A 24,765-nucleotide genomic window follows, 5' to 3' on the forward strand; every position below is an offset into this window, starting at 1 on the left:
GCGCGTTAGGGACGCGCGGGTGTCACAGGTGTAAGAGGGGTCCAAAAGCCTCTTCCCCGCGCTCACAGGAAAGGGCTCGGGCTTTAGTGTCACTTATGGGCGGGGGGGGAAGAAAATGAATTGAATGGCTTTGTTTCTGCTGAGAAATCACACCATTTAACGGGAGAAGGGCTGCGAGGGAGGAAGAGGAGTGTTCAGCCACGAGTAGTGAAAAAGCCACCACAGAAGATGCACGGCGAAGGCTAAATACTTATCAATGTCCCACACAGTTTTCAAATCAACGGACTGAAAGAGACCCATCTTCTTAAAGTAAAACTTCGGTTTTATTTATGTTTTATTAGAAACATCAGAGAGAGGCGCAGTCTTTCCCCAGTGTCGGTACCCTGGTTTATCTTTGGAAGGTTAGTTTCCCTGGCTACACGCTGTTAGGAGCTTTGGCAGAGCCAAGCAGAGCGCTGCTGCTGAGAGGAGTGCGCACAGCACTGGAAAGCACACCACAGCAGTGGTCTGGCAGATACAGAGGCAAGTCAAGGCTAGCTAGGCAGGACTTCTTCTCTAGGATTACAGCAAAATGAAGAGCAGAACACGCGTGTCTCTGGATATGGGTTTCTTCCATCACAGTTTTCAGTCCTCTCCACCACACAGGTTAAGCAGTGCTCTCTGGTAATCCCCTTTTGTGTCTTGCTGCAAAGCAAGGCAAGAAAAATACAAAATACTTATGAGGCAACAGTCATAAAATATTAAAGTATAAGCATTATATTCTAAACCTGAGGGACAGTCTATGTTTCACAGCTGAAGTCTTGCCAGCCTGGAGGAGACTAGACTGAGTTTTACTTAGGTGTGAATTGAAATTGTGATTATTGCAATACAATGCAGGGCCAAGAAGGTAGAGAAATTTTGGTATGAAAAAGGAGTAACACAAAGAAAGCTAAAGGACTTGATTCTGTTCCTTCTCACTGATCACCGCAAAAATTATACATCAAGTTCACTATTTTGATAATTTCTTAATAATCTAAAATGGACATGTTCAGTAAAAGATTCTGGCTTAAGATTTTGGCTCAGCTTCATCTACACAAGAAAGAGTGCATCACATGCTGTTGTGAGGGTGGGTAAAGACTAGTTTCTAAACAGACGCACAAGCTCTTTACCTATGCCCCAAGTTAAATAAAACCTAGCACCTACAGCTCCTGCCCAATCACAGAAACAGACAGAAATCACTCTAGCTAAACACCCTACACTCCTTGGGCACCGAAATCAAAGGCAGCAGCAATTTAGATGCTCTGTTTTCATTCAGCAACTGCAGGGCAATTCTGTTTTTTCTTTTCTTTTGGTCTAAGGAAAGGGACAGGTTTTTTCCTTCATAACACATCAGATGCTTGCACTAAGCCCACATATACATCAAGCATTGTACCAGGTATGGACTGTAAAGTTCAAGGTGAGTTTTTCTACAGTGCCTGGATAATAACAAACTATTCTCACTGCAGCCTCTAAAACACCTCCCGTGAATTCTAACAGTACAATCAATCCCACGCAGACTGCTGCAAAGATCCATACAACTGATATAAAAAGAAAGCTGAAAAATTTACCTGGATGAAATAATAGAGAGATTTTCCATATTTCCTCTTGAATTCACTCTTAATTTTCAGCATGTCGACCTCGCAGCGGGAGACCATAATCCTGATCAGAACCTTGTCGCGGGTTCCCTTGCCCTACAAGCAGATGCACATTTAGAACTGTAGTAGCTGAAATGCAGAAAAGGCCTTGGTACCTAATCATAAGGCCCCAACTACAGGCAACTGAGATGTAGCAGTAAAAAATACAACGAATTAAATCTCCTGACTAAGGTCATTATCACAATCCAGGAATCTGAGCATGAGCATGCCTTTCTCATCAGCGGTGTTTAACCCTCTTTCAGAGGCAAATCTAGCTGCTTAGACTGCAGGCAGCAGTTTTGGTTCACCAGGAGGTCTTCCTGGCATTGCCTAATGCCTGTCACCAGGCATCCCTCTTTCATCCCTTTTCTTGAGAAAATGTTTTGAGGCAATTTAGTGTCTTATTTTGGCACTTCAATGAACAGCTTTCTCTGCGATCAGGTTACCTGCAAAAGATGTGTCTATCTTTGCTAATTGTCTGATCTAAATCAGGTCTTATTATTATGAGACCCTTCCCTGTACCACATGCAACTGAATAGATGGTCTAGGCTCGTAACTCTTAAAGGAAAGCTTTTGAACAATACTAAGCCGCTGTTAATTTATTCACACATCATCTGATTATAAGTGCCTAAGGAATCAAAATTTGAAACAGTGGCAAGAAAAAAAATTAGTAGAAAGAACGAACAGTATTCCCTACCTTCATGGAATCATACAGTCTGTCTGCAAAATACAGCTGCTTGTTCTGAATGCACTGGACTGAAGAGAGAGGTAATGACAGTTAAACATCCTGCCCATACACGGAATAATAGGACATAGAATCTTGGAATAATTTTTAAAGGCATAAGTAGTTAACAGTTTTGAGGGGGGGGAAAAAAAAAAAACAAAAAAAAAACGTTTTCAGCAAAAGTTTCTCCCAAAGGGGACATAGAGAAATTATTTATACCCAAGTGGTTACTTACAAGTTGTTTGGCTAAAGCTTGTGATTGAACCACACACACTTACAATCTGAGGAAGTATTTCCCTCCACTACTAGGATCATTTCAGAACACTAGTGTCTCTCCCCCCACACACAATTCATCTGTCCACTTCTACAAGCAACCCCTGCGGAAAACATTCACTTGCATGCTAAATCCATGAGAAGCCTCCCCTTTTGGGACTGAGCTGTTTGGTGTCCGTTTGTAGTACTGAGCTCTCAGTTCACCCTTAGTCTGAAATGGATTTTCCTCTTAAAGAATTTCCCCTGAAACTCGGCAACATCTTTGTCATCTTCACCTCATACCACAGTAGCAGCCTTACACCCTGCCTCCCCATTCCAGAGAATTCAGTGCCAAATCAGCTCTTTCACTGGCCTACAGCATCACCCACCGCCCTTCTTCTCCTCTCACACACACGGTTCTCTCTCTGGCCAATGTCTACATCAAATACTTAATGTGTTCAGTTATAGTTCCAACCTTTTTGCTTGTTTGGAGAAACAAACATTAAGCATTTCTATCAAACAAAAGTGGAACTAACAACAGATCACAAAACTCATGCATTTTTATTTTCCTCTGGAAAGCAAGGTTTATATTTCGCAGAGGGCAAATATATGCTACTTCTCAATACCTGTAATATCCTAAAATACACGAGTGGATCCAATACTGTCAGTATGTCCAGTTTATTTCTCATCCAGTGAAGAGGAAGCTGGGCCCTATCCTTACCATGACACACTGCAAGAGCCCCAGTAAGATCCCATCTAAAGATAGTCTTCACTACCAGGGTAACTCACCAAGATTAAGGAAGGCATTCTCCAAATCGCCCTTAACCTCTTTCTTGATGCTCTCCAACATATCATATGGGCTGTAGCTCTTGTATCTCTCAAACACTATTGGAAGAAAGAAAACAGGTGAAATCAAAACCAGACCAAGAACTGCTAAAAGCAACCACCCAAATGAAAATCAGATACAGCAATGCAGAGACACGTGATTGAAAACTATCTGTCCAAGTTCTTCTGAGAACTTCATCTTAAGTACAGCCCAGGTTTGTCAGCTGATAGTCGAGCTCCCACGCTATGGCCTTTTTGGTTTCGTTGAACACCTCCATAATTGGGTAAAATACCATCTTAACCCTGTACTAGTATTTTTGAAACAACAGTAATCTAGGCACTCAAGAGTCTTCAGACAGTTTTCCCATGTCCTTTTTACAGCAATAGAGCTGGTTTTGAGAGCCTTCACGGTCAGATTTAAACATGTGATATAGCTAAGCTATCTTAGGACGGGGGGAAAAGCTAAAGGACTTCTCAAGGTCTCCTGCAACCATGTTTTCTAGATTTGTAACATTTTTCTTCTCAGTATATATGACATATACCTGAGCACTGTTACAGCTGTGTAAAAATGAGCTTCACACATTCAAACTGTAAGATTAACAGATGGACAGAAATTACTATATTTAAGAACATTAATAGCTTGGACATGAATTAAGATTTATGAATCCTTCTATGTTTTATGAGTGCTTTTCACAGTCATTTCAATCATACCTGGGACAAAATAGTTTCTACTGAGGTATAATTTTCTCTTAAGAGGAAAAAAATAAATCTGCCTCTTGAATGTACCTTTCTGCAGGTGGGGCACGCTTCTTTCAGTCATAATGTTGATCCACTTGGGGACATCAGTTCCCTTTCTCTTGACACCAGCATCGTAGAGCTCCTGTGGTTAGAACAAATAGCAAAATAATGAAAATCAGGAATTACACAAGAAGCCATCGTGAATGTATACAATTTCCTTACTGGAAAACAAGCGCTACTGGAACTGTGTCAGTGGGAGAAACCCAAAAGGATGCATGGCTGGGCAGACCACCACTGCGACACTGATGGATCCAACCTGAAACTCGGACTGATTGATTACTTTGTATTTACCCCTGTCTACAGGTTTTACTCTGTATTTAGCTCCGTTTCCTTCAGCAGAACTGCTCTTGGCAGATACAGGTGCAGTAAGAGCAGAGTACAGATGTAATAAACAAGCATTAGCAGCCACTAAGCTCAATGATACTGCTCTCAATCTTACGCGGTTACTTGGTTGCAACCAGTCTTTGCAAAGTATGTGTTCCCTTTTGTTAAAGGCTTTCTTCTCCGATATGCCCAAGAGAAACACCTGAGCGCTCTGTTTAGGTACCGGTGCGTAAGCAGTCCCTGAAAACTGGTAACTGAAGGTATCAGCACTGCAAGTAGCAGATACGACGACAGCATGCAAACATTACTGCACAAGACACTCTGAAATACAAACACCTACTTTCATAAGTGTTTCCTGCTCCCATAGTAGGAAAATAGTATTTGTACATTCAATATCCCCAAAAGCTTGGTCAACTTCAGACATTTAACAGTCATCACCAGCACTTACCCTAGCATCTTGGTCAATCAGCTCGTAATCAATCACAGAGGTGTCTTCACACCTTTTGCCCTTCAAACAAGGATAGCAATGTTTAGAAGAGGTTTAATGGACACTCAGCAGTTTGCCATATGCAATAGCACATTAATAGAACATGCTATATTCTTTTCTCTTTTTTTTTAATCTGAATTTGCTCGATGAGTAACAGCGTGCTCCATAGCTGTTACGAAGCTGCTGCTATTACTGCTACATTTCTGTCAAAATACTTGGCCCTTCAACATTTGAAAGTTTTTTCCCCCCACCCAAAGGCAGTGAAAATACAAGGAAATTTAACAATTAATCAGAAATCCAATTGTTTTACTCGCAACCATCAGTCAGTTACCAAAGGGCAGGCACATTGGGAAAAGTGGAAAAATACGAGCAGACCTACCTTGGCCAGGGCAACCATTAGCTTGCGGAAGTCACCAGATGTGTCTGATATAATGTCCTTTTCCAGTTCTGTCTTGTACACTAGAAAACAACATGTTCTTTTCAGGTACATGGTGTCCTACAAATACTCCTTTGTGCATCCTACCAAACTTGACAACTAGTGAGCATTAGCACACAGCAGTTTTCTACATTGCAGTCTGTCCGTAGTGAAGCTCAGGGAAACAAACAGGCACTGGACAGCTGCGCTACTGAACTGCAGTAAACCCAACCAGAATAGCCAATATAAAATAAGGAATATTGAAGGAAAAGTAATATTTTTTTGAGGATGGATCACAGATCACTTGTGTATCTAACTATAATCAACTAAGAATTATAGCTTCAATCAGATAACATGCTTTAGAGAAGTTGAAAAACAGAATGTTTTTATGAAGTTTTATTTCATGTCTTTTTTGGCAGGCCTACCAAAGAAATTTACAAGCATGCTTCAACAGATTTCAGATGCACCTACTCATTACATAATTGATCCTGCAGCCCATAAATCCAACGTCATTACTTCTGTCACCATGCATACAGCTTACAGGAAAACCTCATTTAGACACAACTTATGAGTAGGAAGTGTTCTCCAATTTGTTTGCTACCAAGCAACAACACGGAACTATATAAACACGCACAAACGTCCAGGATGCTAGTACAAAATAGTATCTTATGTCCAGCTGCCAGAATATCAAAGCAGATGTTGTGTAAGTGACTCTAACGATCAAATTCACACTGAGAGGAACTTACCCAAGTAACTTAGTGTAAAAACACAGTACATCCAAACTTACTTTCCCTGTAGACTCTGTTAATTTCACTAAGCTCCTGATTTGTTCGTGAGCAGATGATTTCAATGAGTGTGTCTTCATCAGTTCCCAGACCCTGCAACATATACATGACTCAGGTGCTAGAAAAGAACAGGCTTGTCTGAATGGTTTACAAACACGTTACAGACATCTCCTTTCTTCAACTCTTAACCATTTCACAGCTGTTCAGGGATGTTTTTCCCGAACTGCACCTGAGAAACCCCAGATGGAACATTTTCAGTTGCCAACTCCTACTCCAATATAGCTTTGAGACACTGTTGTTATTACCTGCAGGCAATGTGCACTTGCTGTGACAGTCTGTAACACTCACTGGCCTCCCTGCCAACATAACTGGATGAGACCAACTTATCCCACCCGATGTGTGATTGTTTTCTGTCCATTGAGAGCCCAGGAAGAAAATCCAATTCTTAGTGCCCACATGGGCAGCAATCAACTTGCCCTCTGCTTTTCTTCCACATCTCCCTCCATACAACTCCACTATAAATGCAAAGCCTAGGATGACACCATCAGCAGCCTTAGCCTTGTCTCTAAGACAGCAAAGATTTACACATGTTCTGAATTTCTAGCCAATAAATAGCCCCTCTTGAATTGTCCATATTTTCCACGTACTTCACAATGCATAAATAGAGATGAAACAATACTGCTATTATCTCTATTAAGAAATAAAAATGTATTTAGTATCATAAACTAAATATTCAGATTTTGTATTTTTTGGAACAAGCTGAATGATTTCAGAGGTCTTATGTACTATTTCAAAGACACTTTTGTGATCAAGGTCAATGAAGAACTGGTACTTTGAACTAAGCTGCATTACTACTGTTTAAAAAGTAATACAGGGATTAGCACTATAACAGAATTAAACAACATCAAAATGTATCAGCCATCATTAAACCTTACAGTAACTCAGATACTCCAAAATAATGCCGCTTCACCAATGTGCTCTAAACTTTCAGGTACTTTATATAAACAGCCAATTACAAAAAAATTTTAAGACTGTTCAGAACAGAAGACTAACTTGGATGAGCTGAAGGTGCTCCTCTCTCCAGTGACCACTAAGGACATCCGGTTTCCTAGCTGGTAAAGCCATCTGGCAGCCAGATGACTCAATATTTTGAAAATAAACTTTTTTTAAAAAACCAGTCTCCACTGGTTATTTTTTTTCATTCTGGTTTTGTTTCTTACCTACCAATGAACCATGCTCATGCTAATCTCATTACCCTCATCTTCCAGCATCACCAGCAGAGAGAAAAAACATTCTTGTGCCTCCTGTTAGGATGCTGTTTGTCAAGCCCATCTGTGTCACAGTGTCACGTGGCAAGGGTGTGGTTTCCACAGGACTCCAAGAGCAGTCTGCTGGGTAACATCCTGGGAAAACTTCTCATGCTCAGCCCTTCACATGTGGGAAATGGAGGTAATGATATGGAAAACCACCCTCTTGGAAAAAATGTCTCTACTGAAGGAGGAAAAAAAAAAGGAGAGGACTAAACAAAGCAATTTTATAAATACAGCTAAGAGAATTGGGAAAGCTTTCCACAGAATGATTCAAATGGGCATCTGGGGAAGAAAGGAGGGCTAGTAAAAATTTAAGATTTTCTAAATATTAAGTATTTTGTAAGTGTACACCAGAAAAATAATTAACTCCCCAATGCTAACTTTGCCTTAACCAACGTTGATTCCCATGTCATAGCTTATTATGGTCTATGTCTCAATTCAAACTGAAGCTCGGGTGAATTCAGAACGTTAGACTAGGTGCTTGAGAGCTGGGAAGGGGTGACCGATGGAGAGCACAGAACATTCCACATGGGTGGCTACTCTGAGGTAACAGCTTTGCCTGCGGGCTGTCAATACAGCATAAACGCTATATACGCAAACCGTCATCCTAACTATATTAGATGTAAGACGTTAAAGAAAAAAACAACCAACCAAAAGCCCCAAACCAAACTAACCTGATTCACAGTAAGTTACGGATAGCCGCTACGTAAAGCAGAAGGGGGCAGCATCTGATTACTCACAGAAGGGATTTGCCCCATAATTAAAGAGTTCCCACCTCCATGCTAGGTTGGTTTTTGGGGTTTGAGGTTGTTTGTTTTTTTTTTTAAAGGGGTGTGGGGTGTAGAGAGAGTAGTTTTGTTTGCTTCATTTTTTTCTAACTCCTTTTTCATAGTTTGGAGAAATTAATTGATAGGGGTTTTTTTTCCTTGTTCTGAATTTCAACAGGTAATATTTTAATACTTGTTTTTTATTTTTAAAAAACTAACCTGATCAAGAACATTTAGACTTTAAGTGATGATTACAAATATAAATTCCCAAAGCTTAGTTTGCTTAGAAAGGTGAATGCACTGGCATGAGCACCTCTCAAAGTCTCCTTTCAGAGGCCTGCGGGGCAGATATTTCTAAACTAGCAATCTGTTCCACACTTGCCTGTGATTGTAGGGGACTGAACACAGCAACTCACTGTCGTGCTGTTTCTCCAAAGTCTGCTTTTGATGCCCCATCCTCCTCCTCCTCCTCGTGTTCTACACAGAGGTAGGGCTTGTACAGGATGTCCTTTCAAGATCAGTGACATGACCTAGTAACTGGAAACTACTGTTTAAGCCTATAAATGCTAGCCGAGGATTTAATGTCTCCAGCTAACAGCTGCTCTCAATATTTTTCTGTATTACGAACCTATGTATCGTTTTTTTAGGAGCAGTCAGCAAAGCAGCAGCCAGCCAGAGCAGCTATCAGTTTTTCCTCACCTGATGAGGATTTTTTCCTTAAAGGAAGGATTTAATAAACAGTTTAAAAATCCTGTGGTTCCAGAATTTCTCTCATTTTGGATGCCTTTCAGCTGGATACTTGAACAGTAGTAGTTAAAAAAAAAAAATTAATAATCAGGGGACATGTTTGAAAACTGTGACTTTGGCTATGAAGTTCAAACTCATTCTTCAGACAGCGACATCAGACTAGCATAGTTAAATTTCAAAGCTCATTTACCTTCATGGCAGCTTTCAATTCAGAGGCATCATACTGAGCAGGTGTCTTCAGCAAGCCCAAGATCACTGCCTCCAAATGACCCGACAGAGCAGACTTGAGCGCTGCAGAAAGCTCCTGTAAAGAAGGAGGGATGATAGAAGAAAAAAATTAAAGCTCACTTCTGATCTCCAGAGAATTCAGCCTGTAGTGCTTTAAGTCTCCAAGCCTGCAACAGTGTTTCTTACAGAATTGACAAGGAAACAGAACACCAAGAGCTTTTCTTTTGTGAAAGCCTAAGAAATAAATTAGGGTGAAGGAATTTTTCTCATCGTTTGAAAGTAAGGAGAAATCCATTGGAGGCTGACCAAGTGCTGGGATGCAGGGTGCAGACACATCTGAACAACTCCACTCCACTCTTGAAGCATCAACGCTTTGTGGGAGCCAATAAGCACAGACAGATCTGAATTTGACTCCCTGCGGCCAGCGCTTCTGCATCATACTCCCATAGTCCTCCCTGTAGCACTATATTATTGGAGGTTTTCCTATTATCCCAGTCCTTTACTAGCTGAGACACCAGAAAACTGGCTGCAGTTATTCCACCGTACAAGGCCCTGATCCCAAACAGCTAGCTGAAGAGAAAAAAATCATCCCTGAGCAGAAAAAAATCATCCCTGCCTTCAAGGACACCATCAGAAGAGCATAACCAAAGTCTCTATTGCTAGTCAATCCCAGAGAAAGAAACAATCAGCTAGGTTCAGTTCACAGGACGCATGCAGATCTGTAGCAAATAAAGGCAGAGGCACGTCCTCTTGTATGGGTTTCGGATGTGACCTGAATAATGTTAATTATCAGCTTCATCATAGTGTAGTTACAAGGCTGAAATCCCTGGGATCAAGTCTGGGGTTCAGACAGACCAAGGTACTCCCCTAAGCTGAAGTTAAGTCTATAGCATTCAGAAGAAAACTGCTGCATTTCAATTTTTGGTTCCTACTACAATAACAATCTGTGAACTTGAGGGTCAGGAGAAAATGGGGAAGAGCAAGCGACCTCGGCAGAACTGCAGAGAAGTTTGTAGCAGAGAGATAAGAGACAAGGCACTTCTAGCTCGTTCCCAGTCACCCATTTAACCCTGTGCACTAATATATGCTAATACTGTATGCACTTCGAGCATAGGTTGACCAAGATAGTGAACGGGGGTTTGGGGCATCTAGCTGCTTTCGTCTGAAAAATATTTTAGTACAATAACTCAACTTTTGATACAATGTTCCGTCATTTGTTTGGGTAAAAACAGGTTCTTTAGACGGAAGCTGAAACGCCAAGATACTGCCTATCTCTATAATAAATTTTAGGACAAGGCGATGAATTCCAATCAGCTCAGTGAAGTTTTTGCAACGTTTGCACTTCGGTGCGAAAGCTGAAGGAAACAAATCACTGCAACAAAACACCTCAAACCAAACCAAACACCTGCCTTCATAATAGCAGGCTTCTAGAGAAATAAGGTCTTTGCTGCCTGCCAGGAAAGCAGGGTCTCCACAGGAGCGTACCTGTGACCAGACACATCCCGTGAGTTCCATTAGACACAGCTTAATGCAAAAGAACGAAAATACAGGCAGATCTGTGACTTTTTAAGATTATAATGGTCTACTGAGAAATCCTCCAAGACACAAAACGAGCAGCCCAGTACAACACAATGCACTGCCAGAGAAATCTGCACAACCCGTTGCCAAGGAAAACCAAGCGATACTGTCCCTAGAAGACACACCTACACGTCTTTTCAAACCCCACTTCCTCCTCTCATTTACTGTGGTTTCTACTGCAAATTTCCATTGTTTCTACAGACTATTTTATTCTTTGGCATTCATTAAACTTGATACATTCAAATTTCCCTTGGGTCACAGAAAGGAAAGAAGGTGAGAGAGAAACGGATGAAAAAAGCTGCAGATTTTCTTGACTGTGCATTTTTGTGGTCATGCAAAACATTTAACAAAGCTTTAAGTGACACGTTTCACTGCTAGGGTCCACTTATTGGCACAATTCTCCCAGTGCCTGCAGGGCACCAGGGTGCAGAGGTGTGCACACATGCTCCATCCAGGATCAGCCATGCATAGAAGCCAGTGAATTGCCAAAATTTAACTCTAGATTTACATTGGGGTTCGGATGAGCATTCTGGGCTGCTATTGGGAGATCACCATTTGGTGTCTGGCAAACCTGAAAGAGACACATTCATCACCATCCTAACTCTATACGTGTTTCCTGGTTTTCATGGGCATAAAGCTACAATTATGCTAAGATTCTCAAAACTTCAAAAGTCAAGAGAAGACCTCTTGCCTTCCAGGTAGCAAGACTCATTATGCAGCATTCCGCACTTTTTACAGATTTCTCTCTATCAATAGATCAGCACTCTAGGTATTTCTGACAGAATAATATCTAGTGATAGTTCAACTCATTGTATCACTTTGTTCCACAACTCCAGTGTTTGTAGCACAACTGACTGCAGAGTTTTCTCATTTAAGCTAGCTCTGTGGACAGAAACAGAATACTTTCCTTATGCTGAGTTGGCTTAACAACAACATCGATTCCCTAAAGCTTCTTCCTTTCATCTTCTCCTTCAACTGAGGCATTTCACATCAACGGCTTTTCACTATCGTTTAGCCTATTTCACCAGGGAATCCTGTGGCTGGCTGGCTGATAGGTCACCCACTGTGATTTCTGGAGGTGCTAGGAAACTACCAGCTCCCAAAGAGATTTTCGTCATAGTTGTGCATACTCAACAAATTTGGAAGACCCGCCAGCCCTAAACTGTGACAGCATGGACAAAGTGGATGCATCTTTAATTTCAGTGGAAAAATAAACCAAATAACGGTTACCTCCAGTTTATACCCAGTTAACTATGAAACATGCAAGCCCTGAAAAATCTGTCCACAAGAAAAATATTAACTATTTGGTATTTTTTCATATTTTGCTACCTTTTTGGTTCTCCTCTGATAGGCAAAAGCAATATCCTGCCTCTGTTCATTGCTGCGGTTCGTCAGGATGTTGATGATGGTGACCTCATCCACACCTACAAAGACATAAGACAAAGAGTAAAGCAGCTTTCCAGTTACTGTTCTCTTTGTATCAATATCTTCTCCAACAATCAGAACTTAGCATGTGTGCTGTCTGGAGCACAGCTCAACAGCTCTCGGTACTTAGTACATGCTACATCGTGACCTTGGGAAAAAAGCAACCAATTACAACCCAAATTTTTGACGTGATACGGGTCTTTGTGTACACAAGCACGTATATACCCCAACAGAGTCTAGTTTGTGACCAGCTTTGCTGCTTCTGCGTCCTGCTTCACTTGTACGTCTGTGTACTCGCGTCCAGTCACTCAGTACTCTGCAAGAAGCTGAACAGGAACACAGGCCTTACAACTGACATGAACTTGCAGTTACTAAAGCCTGCCCCGTCATTTCGGTACACAGTTTTCAAACAAAAAAATTGCTTATTAATAAACAGTTCTGTTTTCTGTTTAACCTGCATTCATTTAACTATCACTCCAAACATTAAAATGGGAAATTAAAACTGCGTATTTCATTCTCTCAGCAGCTCAGAGGCTCAGCAGACAGAAGGGCTTTTTGGTTTTTGACATTGGAAGAACTACATATGTGCTACTTTTTTTGAAATTGTCACTCAAAGATCTGTGTGGAGCTTTCACTAGCATGTCTAGAGGACTTGGATGCACAAACTCCCAGCCTATCTTTTAAGTATCAATGAAGATTTAGTTGTCAGTGAAGTTTTCCAAATCCATGCCCTTAAATGCGACGGCAGGCTGAATGCAAGGAAATCACCAAAACTTGTAGTAAGTTAAAAGCCAAAGCATGCGTCTAGGGTTAGATACTCTGGCTGGCAGTAGAACCTCATGCACACCACGGTTTTCAATCCTCCAGGGATCATCGAGGCAGGTCAGTGTGTACAGAGAAAAAGCTTTTACGTGGTTCAGGAAGCAGGATTTCCAGATGTTATTTCCTAATTACAGCTACTTGCTACTCTGTGTTCTTCCCAACACAGGCATCATTCTGCGACTCCTCCACTTGCTCCTGCCTCCTGCTACTAACTTGCACTTCAGATTCCCTTTCATTTGCCCCACTTGCTGCTTTCAAACTGGATTCTCCTGAACTCGCATTCCTTGGACTTGCACAGTTCTTCCTCTGATCACAATTCTCATCTGCAGCTTTGTCTTGGCAACTCAAAAGATATCCCTGAGCCCAGCTGGACTGGAGGCTCTTGAGCTTCTGGAGATGAATCTTGAGCGTCAGAGTTACATCTGTGTCCTGTGACAGGGCTCTAACACAATGGAGATACACTTACTAAGCCCTGCAAACATCCACGTCCCTCAAAGCACTCTCTGCAAGGACAGCTACCCTTGGTTTACTCACATCAACAGGAAAAAGCCAAACAGGTGGCATTTACGCTGCCTTAACTAAGCATTACATTATACTAAGTACCTTCTCTCACTGTGAGAGCTTACAGAAACTGCCCCTGCAAGAAGCCAGTCTCCATTACTCAAAGGAAAAATATTTAGAAATGCAAGCTCCCCTGCCACAGGGTAAAACAAAGGAATTGTTAGCAACAGACACAGACCGGCTGGGGGGTGTGGTGGGGAAGAGCTGGACTAACAAGAAAAACTGCGGTGCCGTTCGAAACAGAATGTATCTAAACGGCAGTGAAAATATCAGCTCAGAGGTACCTAATCAAATGGTAGGTGGTGGAAAATTCCAAAGGCCTGGGTGAGGATACACTAGCTTGTTCAAACAAAATCTCATTTTGAATTTACTTTTCTTACACTGTTTGAAATAGCAAAGACCACTAGGTTTTTGTAGAACAATAATAATGTTTTTCTTCGAATGCTTTGTAAAGAGATACAAGGGAAAGAATTTGAGTCCCCCTCCCCAACTCTCCAAAGCACATTTGTGTCTGTGTCACTGAGTTCTGCTCCTAGGTAAAATGTCCCTACGTATTTCACATACGTCATTGGTTAACCGTGTCTGGACATGCCATTCAAACACAGGTGGAGAACAGCAGCACAGCTGGAAGTAATGTCCGCGTAAGAAAGTCTCCCAGACAGAGGAGTGAGCATAGCTTCTGAATGGATGGACGGAGGAGACAGCCAGCACGGCACTCCCATGGTCATGCTCCAGCACCAAGCTAAGCCTGTCGCTATGCTGTGTAACCGTTTGTTTTGGACTAAATCCAGACTGCCTGGATGAAACCTCTAACAGTCAAAAACTATTTCTAAACATTGCATGTCTAATAGAGTGCACATTCTTTGCAGCAGAAAGATAATGTTTAACTAGTTATTTTTTCTGGTGAGCTGCATGCCAGCTTTTGAAGCAAATCGGTAGCGGTAATCTAGAGATCAGAACAAGCCCAGAGATTCGACTCGGTTCTAAGCAATTAGAAGTATTATGAATAGCTTCTTTCACATTTACACACGTCAGCGTAAACAATACTTTTTTTAATAAAAACCATAAAGTAAGGACTGGATCAGCAGCTACTAGCAGGACTCGGGTGGCTGCCAGAATCCTTCCACATTTATTTCCTAATTATCCAAAAAAACCCTCACAACAACGGGAAAGAAAGGACTGCAGCAGATATTATAAAATTAATTACATAAAGTGTGAATGTTGCAAAAGATCTTTTAGCCCCCAGCTACAGAACTTAAAATGATGAGTCAAATCCAAAATTCCTTTCTCCCTCTTCACCACATTTTTCATGATGAAATACTGTACTGGATAGCCTCCTGTCCTCAGCTCAAGCTCAGGCAGACCTACAGCAGTGCTCTTATTCACACAAGCTTCGCCTGCAAAAGTCAAAAAGGCCCTGGAAAGCATCATGTGTCTTAGTTACAAATTTTGGTTTGAAAACATGATGACTGCACATTTCAGCCATCATCTACGCCTGCGCATTTTAAAGCGTTCCCATTTTATAAAAGAAAACAGAAACAGCCATGCACAGACAGACACACAGACAGGCAGGGCCACAGCTAAAACCAGTGTCTTAAGCTTTTTAATAAAATCTATGTGTAAACCATTCTTGGCATTCAAAATAGGCAAACGGCATTTCCAAGTTTTATCACCATTGTCAAGGATTAGAAGCCTGCAAATTACCACATCCAAGTCTCTTATTTGTATGCTTTGTGGATAGAAATATGAAGTTAACTCATTGCTCTGGCATTTAATGGAAAATAAGGGCTTGGACTTCACGCCTGGGAATCCTGCTGCATGGACAGGATGCTGACTCACATTTGCTGAGGTGGGGTGGAGCACAAGAGCAGCTCAAACATTTTTCTTTGCTGTTCGTTAAAATCACTGGAAGTTTCAGGGTAATGAAACTAAAGTTTATTTCCAAATTTATTCTGTCTGGGCAGATTTTGTCAGTGCATTTCAATCAATGGACGACTGAAAATTAGACTTTAGGGTTCACAATTTTTTAAAAACAGTAATATTCCTTGCAGATTGAAGTGTATTAGGGAGAGAAGTAGATGTTAAAAAGAAAACAGAACCCTCTGGTGAATTACCTCTTTTTTGAAGAAATGTGGTTATGTTTTGCATTGGTAACGTCACAGTGTTATGGCTGAATGAGCAAAAAAGAGGAAATTAATGTAACCAAACCAGCGATCAGTTAGAGGTGTTTATTTTTTCATTTAAAACTGTACTTGAATTTGGGCCAAAACAACAGCACCAGCCTTGCTCTGAGCAAACTGGATGATACGGACAGTCACTTAACTGTCTAGGATGAGGGGAGAACGGAGCTAGCACACTTTGATTTTCTAAGGGCTGGCATACACTCACTCAGCTCATTTACTAGAAGTCTGTTCTCTTATATTTCAAAGACAGCACGACAGAATACAAGAAGCTATTTCTGTTCTAACAGTGTCTAAATACTACACAGATCATCAATCTACATGAACGAACGAAACGGGATTGCAGCTGGCCTCAGGTTCTTAGTGGGAGATGTACGTGGTTAGCCCTTGTGAGGCCTCAGTGCCACTGCGTACCTGGCACCAGCAGTCCTAGGACTATCTGACAGAGCTCATGATCTGCAGTGCCATCTTTTCCTTCAATAAAACCCTGATCCCACTGGAGGCAACAGTGAAAAAATTAAATAAAATATGACCATAATTTCAGCTCTCTATTTTGCTTAGCAGGATTTTGCCAAAGCCACATCACGTTGCAATGAGATCTTTCTTTACTGATACTACTAATATTCTCAATATGTGACTGAGGCAGTTTGGTGAATTTCAGGCACTATCCTCCCTCACCAGCAGGCCAGCTGATTTCTTCTGAACTTTTACTTCCTAACTCTGTCAGAAGGTATGGCCACGTTAGATATACTATACAGTGAATGCAATCTTACAGAAGACCCCTGCTACGATTCACACCTCATCATCATTTTACCAATTTCTGGATATAATGAATTTATTATAGACCTGTGCTCAAAGCACTTTGCTACAACGAACCTGTGTTTGAGTTCTGCCAGTCATGGAAAAGAAAAAGTATAGCATGAGACCTCAATAAAAGCTTGTGGTTTAGGTTGCAAGTAATTAACTACCCAAAACTTAGTCTGACAATAAAATTAATTAATGAATTTGAGACACACCAAGTCACAGTGCTAGGAAGTAACTCTGAAACAGAAGAGAGACACTTCAGCAGTCGTCCTTCCTCCAAAGAATTAGAAGGAAACCTAACACGTGCTTCTAGTTAGTTAGTTTCTTCTACTTAGGCTCATATACTTGAGCTCATCTCCACACAGGGCACAATGGAGCGTTACAACAGAAATTAAACAGCCTCTTCTCCTATACTGCAAAAGGCAACATTTACACAAGGCACTAGAGGAACTTGCTACAAAAACCTTAATAGCATAAGAATGAAACTGGCATAGCAATGCCATTTATTACAAAAGGAACAAGCTAGAACGGTAACAAGTAATTCCATTACACAAACTGGAGGCTGAACTAGTGCTAACTACAAACTGGTTTTCTATCACCGAGAGCCATTTTTGCACATCTCCCTTTCTAGGCCGAGTTTATATATAAAACCTCTGCATTTAATCCAACTCAAATCAAAGCCCTGGAAAGGGCTGGGAATATACTTGTGCGGTATAGTTTTTGCAGTTAGATCTAAGCCCAGACAAACACACCACAGTATTTCCTACAGATCCCACAGCAGACAAATAGATGGGTAACCTCTGAGGAATTAATCTGTGCAAATGAATGCAAATGAATATTTAGATAGCACGTAGATCAAGACAGACACTCTACCCCAAATTTTTGCCCTAAAACAAATGACTGTTGTTTAGCCAGTAAAATAAGTTTTGGTGATGGTGTATAAAATGGAGATTCATGACTGATTCAGGGAGTTTGCATGACTGGGTAACAGCTGGATAACTAATTAGATGGTAATTTTTCAAAACTGGCCTGTGCTGACCATAAATACTGTGCTTGCATATTGTTTATATAGAAATGTAGAAGATACACCCACATGATTTTTTTTCCCCAAGGATAAGACTCCACGGAATATGATTCCCCTAGTACTGCCATGAAGGGCATATTGGGAAAGACCACTTTGATATTGTGAAATACAGGCCCATTATAGCACATAAGGATCTAGATTTTTGAGACAGAAGGCATGGGTTTCAGATACCAGGAGGTCCTTATCCAGTATAATGCCCTCAGAATGCTTGGTTCTTATGTCCACCTTTTTTTTTTTTAACTGACCATCTCAACCACAGAAAGAGCTTGCATATGTATTTATAACCTGTTCCGTCTCTCGCTGTCTTAGAACAAGATGAATGAGTCGTGTTACTCTTCACAATTCTTCAGTAACTTACATTGCTATTTCTACCTTCTGCACACCACGCAAACTATTTCTAGAGAATCAGTGATACTTCCTAGGAAAAAGGTAGCTGCTGTGGGCATGTACTGTTGGTTCATTATGAGTGTTATATTTTCAGTTCAGAATCTAGGAAGAGATCCCAGAAGTATTTTCAAACATTTTCTTGCAGAAGAATGCACCTGTGTAGCTGTTAGCATTGCTGTTGGTAGAAAACAATTTATTGTCTGGATGATTCAGTATTTTCATTAAGGAAAAGAAACCCCACATGTACTTTAGAGAATTCACATTTTGGCAAATTTTCCCATTTAGCAGATGAAAATATCATGTAACGATGCATTTGAAGTGCAAGGGAACAGTACCTGGAAGAAGGGTCCTAACACTCTCATCCTTTATTTCCCCAGGAATACTTGGGGTCTTCATGTTCAGATTCAATATTAGAATCATGAAGAGATTCTGCCCTTCCAAAAAAGCTCCTGGCTACAAGCTAACTAACAGAGATGAGCTTGATCCTACAAACATGCAGGTCCATAAATAAGCGTCCCTATTATTTGTTCAAAGGCTTGGGACTCGGCTCTCCAACAAAAGGTTTCCGTGTATCTTAACACCAAACTGCTTATCTTTGCTGAAAGGACGTGACACGCTCTTGACTTTCCTGACTGCAAAAGCTTTTGTACTGCCTAGGATATTGCAATTTTCTTTTGCAGTTATTAACAGCTTGAGTGTTAAACTGTGTAAATTGGTGCCTATCCTAAAAGTCTGATGGTATATTTAACATGTTTCGATCTGCCCTATAATCAGACCTGTAAAAAATTAAGCCTACACAAAACTACATACACACAAAGCATCTTCGTCAAACACAATGACATTTACCCCTCTCTTGCAAGAAGATTTTTAAAATAAAAACAAACCATAAAATGATTCAGCATCAGAACTGAACCTATTTTAATGAGCAGACAAGAGAGATCTCCAGTAACTTAAGAAGTCTTGTGAAAGGATGCTTGTTAGGGAGGGGCAATATTTTACATTTTACAGCAGGTCAGACATGGGCTTTGGCACTGATGGAAGACTCTGCATTTCTTTCAGATGAGAAACTGTTTGGCTTTTAAATTTCTCCCTTGCCCGACATGTAGGCCAGAGACTTGGCAGTTCCAGCTACACCCAGCTGTTGCTTCTCTGGCCTGGAGAATGTCTAGGAAGCGTGGCACACCCTTTCTTTGTTACAGGGCAGGACAAGGACAGAGATCACTGCCTGGGAGTACCGCTAACGTAATTACTCCAGAGTTGTAGAGCATACTCCCTGTGCTCCTGACGGTTTCAGTACACTACGCTTTTCCATGCAGCTGCATGTCTCCTCTGCTCCATCATGGTCTCCTATCAATCAGCAGAAGTGGTGGAATCCTGGCACTGACATAAGGAGACGGAAGCCTACCTAAGAGCCTGGCTCAGAGAAGCAGAGGACTCTCACATTGCCCTGCCCCTGAAATACTGCAACATCATTTCAGAAACTATGTTGTTTCTAGGACTTTGTCCTCAAATTAATACAAGATGCAGGAGCATTTAGTTCAAAACCCAGAGAAAGTTGCTCAAACCATCCCAGTTCAGCTGTCTGGAGAGCTGAAAGGAAGAAGCTGAAAGAAGAAATCCAGTAATCCAGTATAACCCACAGCTCAGAGCTCGGTCCCAAATCACTGCCACAGAAGCTGACACTTCATTCTCAGTGGCAGAATTTCAGTAGACTGGCGAGTCAAGATAAAAAAAGTGGACATTTTCAGCAATAACCTCAACATCTCTTGGCTACAAACTTCAGAAACATACTCAAAACATGCAATTACAAACCTGACTCAATATTTCATCAGTGAGGTCTGAGAAATCCAACTCCTCCCCAGACAGGTATCCTAGAGTAAGGATAATACAATGCTGGTCTTAAGATACAGTATCTTTTTCCTTTTTTTTTTTTGGTATACCAGCATTCTATCTTACAAGCAGAACCAAAGCCACTGACCACGTTTCTTACCTTTGGTCTTGATGGCTGTTTCCAGGGCTGCAGCATCCCGGTCAGCATCAAAATTCGAGTAGGCCTTAACTGTTGCATACGCACTTGGTGGGAGTGAGTGCTAGAAGAAAAACAACCTCAAAGTTAAATCATGTAATCTTGTCCTGGGCCTCTTCGATAAATGGTATTTAGCCAAATTTAATCGTACAAGGACTACCATTGGCTATCTGTGAAAATGGAACTCTAAGAGCCACCAAACTCTACTTTCCTGATGTGTATTGTCCAGAATTTCACTCTCATCTGTGCTTATTATAACGAAGAATATATACAACTAGATATAATATGTTACTGCAGCAAAAACTTAACACGTTCCAACTTAACTCACTAATCCTCAGCCTTCCAAAATCTGAAGTTTTCCAGCTAGATCGGAAGGAAATTGACTACAGAAAGCTAATTCAGAGCAAATTTAAGTCTGAAGCATTTCAGATTTGAAGCCAATCCTTCACTTTGGGTTACAGGCTACAATTTAAAAAAAGGAGGGAGAGATGGAAGATTAATAATGAGTAAGTCAGAAGTTTTGTGCCCTATCTATCTCATGGACTTTAAAGGTAACGAAAAAAGTTTTTTTAAGCCCATAGTTCTAGAAAGCAGAAGTTACTCACAGTCTCCTTTTTAAACTCCCTGCCTGCAGATACTTGATTTAAGCAGCATGAGGCTAACAAAAACGACATTTCAAATTACCTCTGCTAACAACAGAAGGACTTGCAGGTGAGTTCACTTGGCAAACAGTTGCAACATTTTAGACATTACCAGATTTTATCGGCTGTTTACTAGTGCCCTCTCCTGAGGATTAGGGCTTCAAAGAGAAGGCTACCAGCATAGAGATTCAACTCTTCTCAGCTGCTTCAGTGTCAGCTAACAGTTTATCGTTTATCACCTCCCATGGGCAGGTTAAACCACACCACTCATTTGCACACAAACAGCTGAGAAATATTGACAAATACCACTCTGCTGAGCTCAATTTAGAGTCCAAAACCTCTGGCAGAGAAGTGTAGTGGCTAACGCCTGAAATTGCCGTAGCTGTTTCCTAAGGGAATGAATGACCAAGCTTTCTTGGTAAAGAGCCCCAGAAACTTTTGCTTCGGTCCCTAACTCCAACAGAAGGCCGGGTTCATAAACAGGACTAAGCTATCTTAATGTCCCTGGAGGATCTTTTTACAGACAAATTGTTAAAAGGCAGGCAAATTTTAACCAAAAAATGCCATGGCTGTAGACTGCATTTGACTCCATCCTTTAGAGGTCACACTGTCCTGAGCAGATTCTGCTGGCAGCAACCTCCATGCCTTCTGGAGACAGTCCGCGTTATGCTGCGGAGATGGGAAGTCAAAAAAGCACCAATAAACCAAACCAGTCTCTCTTTTGTCTCCTACCCTCAGCTCCATCTAGCAAAGTGGCCCCAGACTGGCCCACAGCCACACCACAAAACACAGCCTTTCCTGTTAGCAGATGAAATTGCTAACAGAAACAGTAAATCGAGATGTGCAACGCAGCCTCAGAGAAATCCGGGTGCCTCAAAGATTCCTAAACCAAAGCCCATTAGTATACACAATCATGTGGCACTTCATCTAACTATCCAACACTGCTGGATAACCTGAAGCAAGTCACCCGGTGAGATTAGCAGAGTCAGGTACCTCTTCTTGCACTCAGCTCCAAGTATTTTCTGAGTCACTTGGACAGACTGTTTTACTGCCAGATGACACCACACGCTGAGAAAATACATAGTGTATCTGAAATTCGGGAGCCATCTTTTCCCCGTCCTTCCACCCAATGCATGTACCAAGTTGGATTCAGAACCCCTGACACTGGGGGACCAGGAAGCACCACGTATATGCGTGTGCCCAAGAAGGAAAGAAAGACCTGCTGCCTACTCTGCCAGTAAATGGACAGCATCCACGCAGGGTATACTTTAGTCTCTCAGGTGACTGTCTGGAGATCTTCGGTGGAGTAGACAGGTCTTTAGAGGGTAATTATTTTGACTACGAAAACCAGCCATTTAAATTTCAGGCTATATGGTCCCCGATTACTCTGGTACACTACTGTACCACATTATTGGTACCGTACATTTTCAGAGCAGAGAGTTCACCCAGCTGACTTGCCATTTAGTTCAATACAAAATTTTCCAGGATGTGGCAGTAGAAGTACAGCTAGTGTGTGCACAAGCAGTCTGGGCTGGATTAAATCAGAGAAAGATTTTTTTTTCCCCTCCCCACATATCTAGCACATTTCAGAGGTCCTCCAACTGGTTTACCTCATCCAAGCTTCACCGATTCAATCCTATTGGGAAGAGTAGCACATGAGGGAGAAGCACGTGTCTCTAAGAAGAAAGCTGAAGAGGCTTAATTTCTTCTAAAAAACCCAGGACCCTTTCAAGATACCTACGTCTCAGCATTCCCTGTCCTCAAAAAAAGTCAGTCACATCTGAAAACTGAGTAACTTGACATGATCCAGCAAGTAACCCATGAAGTGCTGTTTGCAGGCTTCCTATGCTCAGTGCAAAGAGGGAGCACATGAAGTGGAACAGCAAGAGCTTCGTTCAAGAATCTTTCTATAGTCTCTTGTGGATACATGCAAAACCAACAAGCACAGATTAACTTCAGCTCAGCTCCCTCCTTGCCTTAAAAGGAGGAGAAGATAACACCAGGCTGAAGCAAGTAGGCAAGTTTCCTCATCTTGGAACACGTCAGTCGCTATGCCACTGATGCAGGACACACAAATTCCTTATTGCACAAGACAGGACACGGGTTCAGCTGCAACCGTTCTATAACCTCAAGGTTAAAACTGTTTTTGAGAAAAATGGGTGGTTGAAGTACTGTGTTTGACATTGGTTAACTTGCTGAATCAGTGCTTAGGGGAAGAACCTTTATGCACACTAGCTACTTAGTAATTTGGCTTCTAACTTAGGCTCTACAGAACAAACCAGCTGCCTGATATTTATGACACTGGCAGGATTTCTGATGAAAAAGCTGGCATGGAACAATATTTGAATTTGACTTTTGCAACTATGCACAAGCATCATGGAAGAAACACTTGAGAACAAATTGCTCAAATACTCCAAAAGTAATTCTCCCTTGAAACAAGCATGGCCAAGAAATCTGAAGAGTTGACTGCTTTTGCAGTACAAAATCAGCTTTGCTACTTACCCACAGTGCACTAGCCCGGTCTTTGCAACAGCTCCTTCACGAAGGGCACACGGTACAATTTTTTTTTTGATTACTTGTTGTGAAATAAACCAAACCAAACCAGCAAAGAGCTTGCTTGTACCGAGCTCAGATCTGAAGATACTGACTATAAAAATTCAGAAATATAGCAAGTTTATAAGCAACATGATGAAATAATGCATGGATAGGATTCACTTCCTCTTCAGTGACAATCACAGATTCACAATGCACAGCATGATACCCTGACACTACACCAGTAACCCTACCACCTAATGTCGCAACATAAGAAATCAAATAGAGAGTGTGGCTTTCCGGTATTTCAATAAAACTATTTAGTGCAGATGTGGTGGAAAACACAATTAAAACCAAGATTCTTTACACTTTTCAAAACAAAAAAAATGAGAAAAGAGGTCTGAAAATTAAGTTTTTTCAAGAGGTACTTTGGTTTTGGTGACAACCATTAAAGGAACAAGATTCCCAGTATTTTAATTCATTGCATTTTGAATTGAAAAAAGAGATGTGTGGAATTTTGTAAGCTACAGAGCTCAGTACAATCGTTGGTAGAGAGACCTGTAAAAGAAACAAGATGAGGCATTTAAGGGAAACAAATCTATCTTGTTTAGATAATACTTACATCTCCTTCAAGGCTGAGCTTGCTTAAAATTTCATGGACAGTAGACATCTTGAAAGAATGCTGGAGGAAGAAAGAGAAAAAAATAAACCAGGTAGACTTCAATATATTTACAATGACATCAGTACGTTCTCCACTCCTGGAACACTGAAGTACTGGAAGTGCCGTGGTCCAACGAATCCTGCTAACGCCAAGTAACAAAGCAGAATTAAGATTTTCCAAGCCACACCACCATTAATAATGCAACACTGAGAGGTCTTTCTATTGTACAATAAAAATTTACCTTTAGTCCTTAAAAAAAAATTTCTGCATTTTAAACACTTAAGAACTTGAAGAACCTCCCCCTTAAAAACAGAAAAAAAAAAAAAGCAAATTGTGCAGAAACATTATAGCCTTGTCCAGCTCAAAGCCAAAAAGCAGCAACAAGTAGTAGCATTTAAATGAGAGGCGCTCAATTTCTCAAGTACTCTTGGAATACATTGAAACTATTTATATCCATGCAGACATTTAACAAAATCATAACGCTGTTCAAGCTTTAATCCTGGACACAGGCCACAAATGCCTCTAATAGCCTGCGGCTTTGTAGTGGCTCCCCAGTAATTAGAATCACAGGACAAGCTACAAGCACCAGTTAGCAACATGGTTGTCAGATACCAGGGAACAAGGACTCTCTTAAAATGACAGCTCCAAAAGAGCGAGCCCTTTGAAGCAAGACAATCAGTATCGTGGCTCCATTGCCAGAACCTGCATTACGTCTGGCTACCGTAAATAAAGAGAAATAGGGAAGAACGC

The 24,765-nt window shown here is 41.2% G+C and overlaps 1 protein-coding gene across 1 annotated transcript; it reads right to left on the reverse strand.

Annotated features, from left to right (window-relative positions):
- Positions 1-387: 387 nt before the first annotated feature.
- Positions 388-24,040, reverse strand: ANXA2 (annexin A2). Its single transcript, XM_010145531.1, has 12 exons — positions 23,977-24,040; positions 20,146-20,245; positions 12,222-12,316; positions 9,277-9,390; positions 6,265-6,355; positions 5,442-5,521; positions 5,024-5,083; positions 4,240-4,333; positions 3,418-3,513; positions 2,350-2,408; positions 1,587-1,709; positions 388-684 (listed from the first exon to the last, which is right to left on the reverse strand). The coding sequence occupies exons 1-12, from the start codon at positions 24,022-24,024 to the stop codon at positions 625-627; spliced, it is 1,020 nt and encodes a 339-aa protein (XP_010143833.1). The 5' UTR covers positions 24,025-24,040; the 3' UTR covers positions 388-624.
- Positions 24,041-24,765: the final 725 nt, after the last annotated feature.

Source organism: Buceros rhinoceros, unplaced genomic scaffold (assembly GCF_000710305.1).
Source record: "Buceros rhinoceros silvestris isolate BGI_N320 unplaced genomic scaffold, ASM71030v1 scaffold31421, whole genome shotgun sequence".
NCBI lineage: Eukaryota > Metazoa > Chordata > Aves > Bucerotiformes > Bucerotidae > Buceros > Buceros rhinoceros.

What these genes read in the sequence shown, in the direction of transcription:
- ANXA2 (XM_010145531.1), bottom strand. Translation starts at nt 24,024, where the DNA reads ATGTCTACTGTCCATGAAATTTTAAGCAAGCTCAGCCTTGAAGGAGAT. An exon ending in ATCAGAGGAGAACCAAAAAG is followed by an intron (nt 9,391 to 12,221) that starts GTAGCAAAATAT and finishes CCTTCTTTACAG; the next exon opens with GAGCTTTCTGCAGCGCTCAA. An exon ending in TGATTGACCAAGATGCTAGG is followed by an intron (nt 4,334 to 5,023) that starts GTAAGTGCTGGT and finishes TTCTAACCACAG; the next exon opens with GAGCTCTACGATGCTGGTGT.